Raw genomic sequence first — 11,671 nt, forward strand, 5'->3', positions numbered from 1 at the left:
TACGTTTTTTTTTTTTTTAAAGATATTTCTGAGGACATTGGATATACAATAATGCCTTTAAATGAAGGGAAAAGCCAAATAACAGCAAGTGAAAAAACACTAGCTTTCAAAACTGGAGTTCAAAAAAAAAAATGATTGAAAGCTACAGAGAAAATGAGACTCCTAACAACCACCTGCAAGACCTGGGAGACAGCGACCGTGTCCCCATCAGATAAACAGCGCTTAAATCTTTCATCTCTGAGAGGAAATCAAAGCTCCACTGTTGCTTCAGATCTGAAAGCATCACCAGGTGTTTCTGTCCATCTTTCCACTGTGGAGACAAAGCTATGGGTCTGAACGGATGTGTAGCTGTAGAAAAGAAAACAGTGAAAAAGAAGGAAACTGGCCGCCGACGTTCTCAGAATAACAGACTCGCCACTCCAGAGTCCAGACGTCAGCATCACCGAACGTGTTTCGGATTACTAAGACTGTAATCATGGAAATGCAACCAACTTCTAAGACCGAACTTCTCTTTGAAAAACTGAAAGTGAGTGTGCTGTAAAGAGGCAAAGCTGGAAAAGGCAAAGAGTGGATACACTATGTATTTGAGTAATTTCTGCTATTTCTCCTGATGCTGCAAAATGAAAACTTGCCCTTTAAGCTGTTTAAACAGGGACTAATATAAATATAGGGTGGTTTCTGATGGCCACACACCACTGTCTCTACTCTTGATCTGCCACTGTGAACTTCAGAAACATTCCGTTAAGATTTCCATCACTATCTTTCCACAACCTGATATGCTATGATGAAATTTAATACAGTATGATACACTACAGTGTTGCAGATCTTAGCGTAGATAGTTGAGGTAAAAAATAGATACTTAGCTTTGGTCTATTTTAAGAATTGACCTAATGCCCAATAACAACAGGTCTTTTACTGCAGCACTAGATCGCATACTCATCACTGGGTCAAGATCCATACATACGCCACTTAACATAAGACTCTGGGTACATACAGTGGATATATAAAGCGGACACGCCCGGTTACAATGGCTGGGTCTCGTGGCGTAAAGAAAAGAAATCAAGATAACGCATGTCAGACATTTTTCCACCTGTAATGTGGAAACACGTCAGAAACATAAAAACCTACAACAGCCTGGTTACGTAAGTGTGTAAACTCCTAAACAAATACTGTGCTGCAGTTCAGACTGCATGACAGCAGTCAGTGATCCCAGATATATGGAGCATAATGGAGATATTCACATGCCACACATTCCTATAGCTCCCTTAACATTGCCATAGGCCCCTTGGCAGCCTTCCCAACCAGCTTTCTCTTTGTCTCCTCATCAGTTTTGGGCGTCCCTCCAGTAATAACGTCTTTTTGTATTTAAACCCGTTTTGATTCCATCATCATTGTGGATTGTAGTCAGTGGAGTAACTAGGGCAGTGCAAAACAAATGAATGCCCTCCAAGAGAAAATTACTCATACAGATGAATCAAAGCACGACAATATAATTTGCCTGTTTACTCTGTATTGTTATGCCTCAAATATGTTGATTCTCGGAATGCATGCTAGTCCACCCAGCAATATCTAACGTCTACTGAAAAATGAATGGTAGTCAACCTATTTAAGATTACAAATAATGAATATATCACGCTGCACTTTGTGAAGGGTCCGCCCGAAAATGGCTACCATGAACAGACATTAGGGCTGTCTGCGTGGTGCTGATGGAAGCTAACTGGTAAGCTTATTAAGAAAATCGCTTTATGAATTTTAGGTGTACGAGTGTGTCAGTGTCTGCATAAGTGGTCAATTAAAGATTTCAGTAGTTTAATAGAACCGAAGGAGCTGGTTCTTGTGACATCGCAGAAACAACGCATTGTAAACGTGCTGTTTCTGGAGCCTCATCTACCTCATGTTTCACGTGACCAGTGCATTTCAAATTATAGATGAAAACCCTGGTGGGAGAACAGAAGTGTGGTGTGTTACTAGGTTAAGTCACAGAAATTGTGCTCAACTTTTAAGTTATTGTTTTGATGAAATCACAGTGATGCGACTGTTACAGTGATGAAATCTGTGATGACAAGATTTGAACATGGCTGATTGCTGTTTATGGACTCGGTGTAACTGGTTTACACTTTACATTCTCTTTATAAGTGGATATATTCGGTCCTCACTACAGTAGCCTGAGCATGTAGCAGAAAGCTAACAGGCTAAAGCTACAATGATAAATAAACAGACTTCAAGCTCAATTTTCGAAAGAAGCAGTTACATCAATAATGAGACGTACAAAGTAAAGAATGTTATGCCTGCTATCTATTAATATCTGTTAAACAAAATAAAAGAGTTCAAATGAAATGACGTGAGTAGCAGGAACTGGTGCAGGCTGTAAATAGCCTTTTCTGGCTAAAGTGTTTTCCTCATGAAGGTTCAGGTTGACAGATTGATTATTAACCCTGGCATATACTTGAGGATGCCAACAATGAAGATTATCTATATTTTTATCTCCTGCCATGCTTGTATCATGCTAGGATGTTCTAGTGTCTCTCTTCTCTGGGCGCAGGAATAAGGTGGGCAGTGGAGTTTAAACCTTTAACCAGTGATGTATTAGATGCCACTGCAAGAAGCCCCACTCAGGATCATATAAATGGTGAGACAAATGAACAATAGATATATACGATTTAACAAGTGCTGTAAAGTTGATAAATAAGAATAGCATGTAAATGATAAATGAAGAAGTAATATAAACTTTTTATTTCTATATAAAATATTTGGAAACTCTGTACTCAGTTTTACTTTTGATTTAGCAGCTCATTGATATGGGACACATGTCAGTTTTATGATTCTACAGTATGGGAGTATAAGAATAAATAACTGTACTGTGTGTGTTTGCGCAGGTGTGTTGCATTCATGGTGCATTACCTGCTGTATCAGAGCCCTTCTGTGGTGTTGCAACTCTGAGGAAGATCTGCTGTCTCCACGAGTGTCTGCGATTGCGTAGTGGACTGTCCTCCCCCACCACACACATCGCTCCAAGACTAGACAGGGCCGCGACATCACTACACATAAACACACATTCAGTGTATTTAATAACTAGTCAAATATACAAAGACAAAGACAAATGAACCACCAAAGCATCCATCTCAATTCAGAAATCATCAAGCACCCTCTAGTGGTTTCTTGCTGCTCCTGCAATACAACATGCTCATTTATTCACTACCATTGTCTCTCAAACAAGTTGATTCTCTTATGGCATGCTGCTCCACCCACTAGTATCTCAGGTTTACCTAAATGCTTACATTAGATGATTCTGGATCTATTTAAGATTATAAACAATTTTGCAACAAATGCATCTGAACCACCAAATGAACCACATCAGTTCAGAAGTCATCAAGCGCCCTCTAGTGGTTCCCTATGTCACCCCATATCTCCACAGTAGAGAAGAGAGACACATGCATGAAGGAGAAAGGGTAACAGAGATGATGGCAAGAGAGAGTGAAGGGTACCTCTTTCTCAGAGAGAGGGAGGAGTCATCATGCTCCTCTACAGGGGCCAGAAACTTGAGGAAGTTTGGAACAGAGGAAGAGGAGTGTACCCTGGCCCTCAGGCCACTCAGCCCTGACGGACTGAGCGAGAGAGAGAGAGAGAGAGAGATGGATAAAGAGAGAAGGTGACAGAAAGGCAAAGGGAAGAACGCAGCTGGAGGTGACTGAGCCAACTTTAAGATTTGCCTTGAATGGCAATTCCACCAATTTTTCACCGTTTCTGCACGATTCAGTGGTTGAGATATAAACAAAATGTTAGGGGAGTGGTTTGATGTGAAACGATTCATTTGTAGATAAACTTACTGACTCATTTCTTTACAGTCGTGGTGAGTGGAACCAAGGGTTCCAATGTCTACAACACAAATATAGCCATTTTATTTACTATTTACCAAACCGACCACTTAACAGTCATGTGCATTCTGGGTTTTTATATTTAATGCTTAGAATAGAAAAACAGTAAAATAGAGTTAAATCTGAAAAAATCTGTTTTCTCTGGGGACTATTTTACCTTACAACACACTGCATGTACCTCTCCAACAAGACTAGACTTCACAGGCCTTAAAAACTACAGGCCAGAACTTTAAAACCTTAGTGCAGATCTACCATAAAACAATGTTTCAGTCATCAGGCAGCACATTCCCAAGCATTTCATGTAAGAGCTCTCTGTGAGTGAACTTCCAGAAGCTTTAAACTCTTCACACATGGTTCCCACCACCAGGAGCAACTCTGACTGGGCAAGTTAGTATTTCACACCAAAGCACTCTGATTGACTTTGCTTACATACTAAACATTTAACTCATTTTTGAAAAACTCCCCTTTAAAGCTATGAATTTGGTTAATTTGTAGACCCTTGTAAAGGGTTTAAACATGGTTTAAAATTTGTTTATTAATGGTTAGTGATTAATTAGTTTATAAAGTCTATTAAATGACAAATAAGCAGTTAGAACACAAATAAAAAGGAAAGCGGTGACATTTTACTTGCCAAATAATAAGAGTGCTCCTTCATGTATTAAACCTCATATCTTGCCGGTTACTTATCTTACTATACCTGCCGTTTCATCAGATAGTTTTTAATAAGTTACTATCATTAAACCACCAACAAAAGGGCTAACTAGTTAGTACTAATTAGAAATGATAATTAGGCATATATTAATATAGTCAAATAAAGTCTATAGACATTATAAGTCTGAGCAGTGCTGTTTGGCTTGGCAATCATCCTCACGAATGTCACAAACATTGCTATGATGCTGCCAGGTGGTTGCATGGCATCACGGTGTTGCACATTTGGTAACCTCCCTTGACGGGTCCGCTCTCAGATAAACTGCCTCCACAGTCCTCTGTATCTGCTGCTCTGTGAGTTATCATCCCTGCTCGATTTCGCAGGTGCTGATTTGAAGTATTCCTGTTTCATATCGTTTTTTTCAGTATCACAAATGCTCTACTACTGTTTGTTACCAAGTTTCTAACACGTGCACCTGCCTTGTAAGGCAACAGAAACAAAGAAAACATCTTTAACTGCTCAACAGACAGATGCCAGCAAACCCCAAGGAAGACCACCTGGCCTGTCCCCCAATTATGAGCATAACGGCAGATGGCATGCTGAGAATAAGAAGGTAAACACGGCCAAACCATCATGTCTGACTAATACGCCCTCCTGCTGGTGCTAGTAACTAATTACAAATGTCTGATAAAGCTGTCAAGTGTTATGCTGACCGGTGAACAACAAAGCTGCGAGCAGTATCCTACGGGGTCCAAGCTGTCTCCTACTCTCCTCTCCTACAGCACATGCATGTGAAGTCTTGTACATGCATATAAAGTTTTGTGGTGACAATTCTAAGGTCGTCAAATACCTGACAAAATCGGATTGGTCGGTGTCGGGCTTGTTTTTTTGAGACATGCTAGTTTCAAAGAACCCGAGCCAGGATCAGACCATCTTTTGTTGCCTATTAGCAAAACTGTTAAAATTCCAAGTCTCTTATTATTGTTTTGGCACTAGATTTGTGCAAAAACTGCAATTTTGCAAACTATGCAAATTATTTTAAAATCAAGAAGGATGAGCTACATGGTAGCAAAAGAATTGTAACTAGGGGAAAAAGGATTTGTCTCTATGACACACGGCCAAGAGACATGGACCAAAACATTTAATATGCTACCCTGTCACTATTATGCCAAGGGGGCTGAACTCACTTGCCCGAGTGGTGGGAGGCATTACTACTATTACTGACCAAGTTTCATGTCTGTGTGATCTACAGTTTGGTCTACATGATCCGTTTAGGTAAAGAAAAGAAGCAGAATCTTAACAATTACCAGCGCATGCTTGGACCCCTAAGTAGTACAGGTTACTTAACTTATTCTGTCTTCTTCATCAGCCTGAGTTACCTGAGGTCTGACAGCACAGATGAATGTGAACTCATTATCTGGCACAGCTCCAGGTATGAACTAAAGACGCCCACTTCAGACACAAAGTGCCTTGACTGCATTTGGGATAATTGTGGGATAAATGGGATTTTTCAGCAAACTACCACTTCAATATAACAGGCATGGGACTAACAGAAGTAGTGTGTTTTAATAAAGGGCCACTCATACACAGACACAATACCTTCGCTTGTGGGGTCTCGTGAGCTGCTCTATGGCCAGAACTCTGGGCTTGATCAGCTTCGAGCACACAGGAGAGGAAGAGGAGGAGAGATGAGAGGCAGAAGCAGAGGTGGGGCAGCGTGCGTCGTCAGCACGCGACGGCCTGCTGATGGTGGAATGTTGAGTGAAGAGAATGAAGAGAATGAGAGAACGTGGAGAAAAAGAGGAATAACAGGAACAGAATGAGGGCGCAGGAAGAGTAATAGAGCCCTGCAGGAACACGCGCTACAGGAAGCGATGATGTCCAAACAGGATGCGGCTGTGTAGGAGACAGGAAGTGAAAGGGCAGAGAGCGACTCTATTACAGCAGATTTTATGGCTTCTCAAAAGCACAGCGCAGGAAGGAAAGGGACAGAATGGGCCATTTGTGGAGGATCAACAGGGTGAAAACATTTGTCCTGACAGCAATAATTATCAAAACACCCTCTGAGTGGTCCTGAGTAATGCATGACCCCTCTATTTACCAGCAGGGCTGCCATAAAAACTGCAAGCTCGTGCGGCCTGGTTTGAAAATTATGAGTAAAACTAAAGTCATCACAGGGAAGTCTGCTCACTCAGTGGGCCTCTTGCCAACCGCTATGCCAGATTATTTCCAGTCAAACAATAGGAGCCATATTATGAAAACATCCTACGTCTGAAATCTTACCTGTTTGATCACCATGAAAGCTTCAATTTAGGACAGTAGCCGTTACAGAACAACAGTATTTTAAATTTCCTACATTAATAAAAGATTTGCTTCTATAATATCAATTTGCCTATCGGGGGGTTAAAACTGGCATAACCAGCAAGCCAACTGGCTCATTTTATTGAAAATAGTGTCGAGCCATGATGTCACGAGCTCTCCTATTCATCCTCCTGCTTTATTATGGCTTTGGGACAACAGACAAATGGTGAGAAAACAAGGCAGCACTAGTGCAAAATCAGAGTCGAGCGCTCCGCACAGTCTGAAATTATGAGAGCTGGCTAACTTGGCTAACAGCTAACTTTACTATCTTCAATTTGTATCCGCATTAGGGCGGCAACAACAAACTATTTGACGTTCTAGATAATATTCTAAATAAAAAAACCGCTGCTGGCAGTGAATCAAGTTATCGATCAGTCGGCCTGATGACGTTTGTCCCATTTACACCACGTGACTAAAAGAGGGAAACACAAATAGCAGAGACTGCAGTGCAGCATTGCACATGTGATAACCCTGCTTAGCAGGCCGCACACCTGTCAGGTGTGAGCATGTAAATGAATAAACACTCAGCACGGTGAGACGTATTACAACCGCAGTAAGCAGTAAAAACAGTGCGTCACTCTGCTTTTCAGCTGATTCGCTTTATTTTAGCAGAGAGAACAAGCAGTGCTGACTGAAAAGATGTGCTATATTTTTAATACGTTGCTGCAGAACTTATATAAATACTTATATATAAATAAGAACCACTTATTTGATTTATTTAAGATTTAAAGAGTTTTGTACTTGAGCCGTAATGATGCAGCGGGTTTAACTTGCCACTATGTTGTTTTGGTATCAAGCCTTGTGATGCACCTACTACTCCAGCACATGCACCCACACTTACTTGCTCTGATGCGGCGAGTCAGTGCTGACGGAATAGTGTCGTACGAGTTTGGGTTTGGTAGCAGCTGTGGGCCGTTCGGTGGGAACGGTCAGGCTGGACACTGAGAGAGACGGAGAGTGACTGATGGTACTTGCTCTCCTCCTGAAACCTTGAGCCTGGGGGTCAGGACTGCTCTCCCCGGCCTCCAGACCCTTCAGGTCCCCAGTGGAATTATGGGAACGGAGTGGGCTGGAGATGAGCAGGGGTGGGGAAGGAGGCTCCACCAACAGGACATCCTGAAAAGACACACACGATTTGTTGTAACTGAGCTACACTGATACCACCAACTACGACTGTGTGACCCGCAAGCCCAAATCATCACTCTTGCCTCAAACTGTGTTGAGTTGTTAAATGTAATCTATTTATCCGTACACTTTGTTAGTGTACAGGACAGCCCCACCCACAGGACCCCCAACAGAGCAGGTACTGATGTGGTGGTGTGTTGGTGTGTAGAAGATCAACAGTTTACCGGAGGTGTTTACTATACCACTGTACGAACGTGCAAACTGTTCACAGACCTGGTGACTGCTGTTGATAGTTGACGTTGAGGAGGTGCTGTCTCTTTCACTGTTCTCTCTCTGTGGCTTTGACCGGCTGTTGCTCTGTAAAACAAACACACACACACAATGTAATAATCAGCATGTGTGCGTCTGTGTGTGTTTGTACATGTGGTGGTGCTTTTGTACCTTCCATATGCCCTCCAGTGACTCCGTGAGTGATCTTTTGGCCCGACTCTTCAGCTGCTCCAGTCGCAGACGGCTGCTGCTTATGCTGCCCTCAGCACCTGCACATCCTTCCTCATCCGCTGCTGGAGATTCCTAATACACACACACGCACGCACACGTACACACACGCACGCACACAGCAGTTCGTAATCTTTTTCAGTATGTAAGAATCAAACTTCATTCTAATCAAAATAGAATTAAACTGGATTTGAATCTGAATATGAACTCATAATGGATACATTATGTAGATGGTAGACACCAGACTTCTGAGCTGTAGTGTCTATTTTTTTATCCAATACCTGTTTAGCTTGTCCATTGTGTGTGTGCGTGTGTGCCTTCTGTCTTTCTTCGTACAGTCGCCGTAAACACGACACTATCAGCTCGTTCTCCTCCTGATCAGACTTCGGCCTGGCTTTCTACACACACGCACAAAGAAAATGTAGATGAGTGTTAATGACAGGTTGAAACTATCAAAAAAGGCAGCAGTTCTCTTCATGTGCTGCATGTTCTGGGTTACCTGGTGTACAATTGTTAATTCAGCTTTGAACTGAACTGAACTGAACTGAGGACTAAAGAAATGAGGCACTTGACCTTTGACAACAGCACTTCTCCCAATTTCCACTAGGTGGCACTGACCAACTACAGCGCTACAGTGAATTTACAATGTTGGTTGTGCCTTCAGTCCACACTGAAGTGGCTAATAACTACTGCATATAACACTTTGTTAAACTACCCCAACAATTCCAACCAATAGTGGAATACTGGTAATTCAGACAAGACAAAACTTTGTGGACCGCTTATCCCTCGCACCTCTCCGCACTTTACAATGTCCCAGACATCAGGCTAAGCGTTCGAGACCAGCAATAAGGTGGATTTAAGACGCAATAAACTCCTTGGACGTTTGGTTCCTACCACCACCACTCTGAACAATTCTGACTTGGTAAGTATATCTAGAACAGAGCATTTCACCTCAAACCACTCGGAACAACAATCCTGTTCATTTTGTCCTGCTAATCTAGTCCTCTACACTTAACTATACTTCTCATGTAGTCCACATTTCCTCACTAAGAGCAGCAGGGGTGCAAAAAAAATGAACAATTTCATGATACGACATCATTTCAATACAGACTTAGAAAACAATGCTAACCCAACTTTCAATAAATAAATGTGACATTTTAATATCCTCCCTTTGAATAAAAGCAACACTTTCCAGGCAATTCTGATCAGACCTTTAACTTTAAGGATACGTAACATTAACTCAAGAATGCAGAAGTGGTGTAACAAGTTTGCAGCAGACTGCAGTCGCACCCTCCGCTCAAGGAAACACATGCGCTCCCCTCCCACCGTGAGCCCTGTCTGAGGCATGCTGGAGCACATGGGCCTTTGCCCACAAACATGCAGCTGCTAGCAACACCCCAGCTTAGGGCGGCAGGGATAACCACACAGGAAACGTTTGTGTGCAAATGTCCACTTACATTTGTCCTCACACAGTGCCAGCAATTAACAGGAGATGCTTATGAATTTAAAAAAGATGTGTGTTCATTGTTGTACGCAACAAGAGCAATGTCAGTTTCATTCCATTTACAAAAACTCATGACATCTACCCATCAGCCAAGACCGCCTCTTCAGTTTTGACTGGAGCTTTAAGGCTAACGTTGCTCAAAAGTAATAAGAGCTTACAGCACACAATCAATGCCTTTCAGCTATGCTGCATGATTCTTTCCATCTTTAAGACATCTTAATGTTGTCTGCTTGCTTGTCCATTTTTATAGATATGTGCTATTGCCAAAAACCATACAAGCCATCTCAAATAAACTTGCTTAACACCTCAATACAACACTGGTGGGTAACTGTTAACTACTTTACACGTGTACTTTCAGACAAAACTAAAAAAAAAAAGCAAACGTCAGGCACCAAACATGCCTTGACTGCAGGACTAGCATTAAGGGGTCATTTGATGGGGAAATGCCCCACTAAACCCAGTAGTTTGTACATGCACCTATACAGTCAACTGGCAACTAAACTCTGTACGCACTGCTGGACTACACGCCATGCAAGCTACAAAAGACTCTGTTTAACATAAGAGCGTTTGCCTGACTTTGTATTGACTGCATTTTAGGGAAGTGCTGTGGCTTGTGAGGAGATAAGCTTGGGGGCCCCCCTAGCTTGGGGGGCAGTCGTGGGCTGGAGGTTAGGGAGCTGGCCCTGTGACCGGAAGGTCGCCGGTTCGATCCCCAGGGCTGACAGTCCATGACTGAGGGGTCCTTGAGCAAGACACCTAACCCCCAACTGCTCCCCGGGCGCCGTGGATAGGGCTGCCCACCGCTCCGGGCAAGTGTGCTCACTGCCCCCTAGTGTGTGTGTGTGTTCACTAGTGTGTATGTGGTGTTTCACTTCACGGATGGGTTAAATGCGGAGGTGGAATTTCCCCGTTTGTGGGATCAAAAAAGTATCACTTATTTATTTTATTTTATTTTTATAAATTAGCAGACAGATTTCCTAAACAGGTAGATCTTTGTTGATTTATATGAATATATTTATATATGAATATGTGGTTCCTTTGGACAGATTGCAGATTTCTTGTCCTGTAATTTCCTATTTTTTTTTCCCCTCCATGTGGATGTGCTACCTCCTGGTTTTTGCACGTCCCACTCATGATAATTCTGGTATGGGGCCAACTTCGCTGACTACATGTGGGGTCGGGTGAAAACTGTACATACACACACGTACATTTGATTTGACTGAAGTATTCGGGTAGGGTATGATCAGCTGGTCACAGAAATAAACATTTTTTAAACCACATTCATGTATTACGAGACGTAACATGGACGTACTAATAACTCTAGTCTCTAGTATTAATGTCATCAATTACATCAGTCATTACATGATTACAATGTCCCAGACATCAGGCTAAGCGTTCGAGACCAGCAATAAGGTGGATTTAAGATGCAATAAACCCCTTGGACGTTTGGTTCCTACCACCACCACTCTGAACAATTCTGACTTGGTAAGTATATCTAGAACAGAGCATTTCACCTCAAACCACTCGGAACAACAATCCTGTTCATTTTGTCCTGCTAATCTAGTCCTCTACACTTAACTATACTTCTCATGTAGTCCACATTTCCTCACTAAGAGCAGCAGGGGTGCAAAAAAAATGAACAATTTCATGACATCATTT

General features: G+C 42.2%; 1 protein-coding gene across 6 annotated transcripts in view; it reads right to left on the reverse strand.

Annotated features, from left to right (window-relative positions):
* The window catches only part of tbc1d1 (TBC1 (tre-2/USP6, BUB2, cdc16) domain family, member 1), a 108,048-nt gene that overhangs the window by 30,740 nt on the left and 65,637 nt on the right, over window positions 1–11,671 (reverse strand). For 5 of the 6 annotated variants that reach the window (XM_037532879.1, XM_037532878.1, XM_017686212.2 and 2 more), the window contains 7 exons: window positions 8,790–8,906; window positions 8,452–8,583; window positions 8,284–8,367; window positions 7,727–8,001; window positions 6,124–6,267; window positions 3,486–3,605; window positions 2,902–3,038 (listed from right to left, as the gene is read on the reverse strand). In XM_037532879.1, coding sequence (XP_037388776.1) covers window positions 2,902–3,038; window positions 3,486–3,605; window positions 6,124–6,267; window positions 7,727–8,001; window positions 8,284–8,367; window positions 8,452–8,583; window positions 8,790–8,906 — 1,009 coding nt within the window. The remainder of the gene's footprint in view (window positions 1–2,901; window positions 3,039–3,485; window positions 3,606–6,123; window positions 6,268–7,726; window positions 8,002–8,283; window positions 8,368–8,451; window positions 8,584–8,789; window positions 8,907–11,671) is intronic. The other variant, XM_037532880.1, reaches the window with a different exon arrangement.

Source organism: Pygocentrus nattereri, chromosome 22 (assembly GCF_015220715.1).
Source record: "Pygocentrus nattereri isolate fPygNat1 chromosome 22, fPygNat1.pri, whole genome shotgun sequence".
Classification (NCBI taxonomy): Eukaryota; Metazoa; Chordata; class Actinopteri; order Characiformes; family Serrasalmidae; genus Pygocentrus; species Pygocentrus nattereri.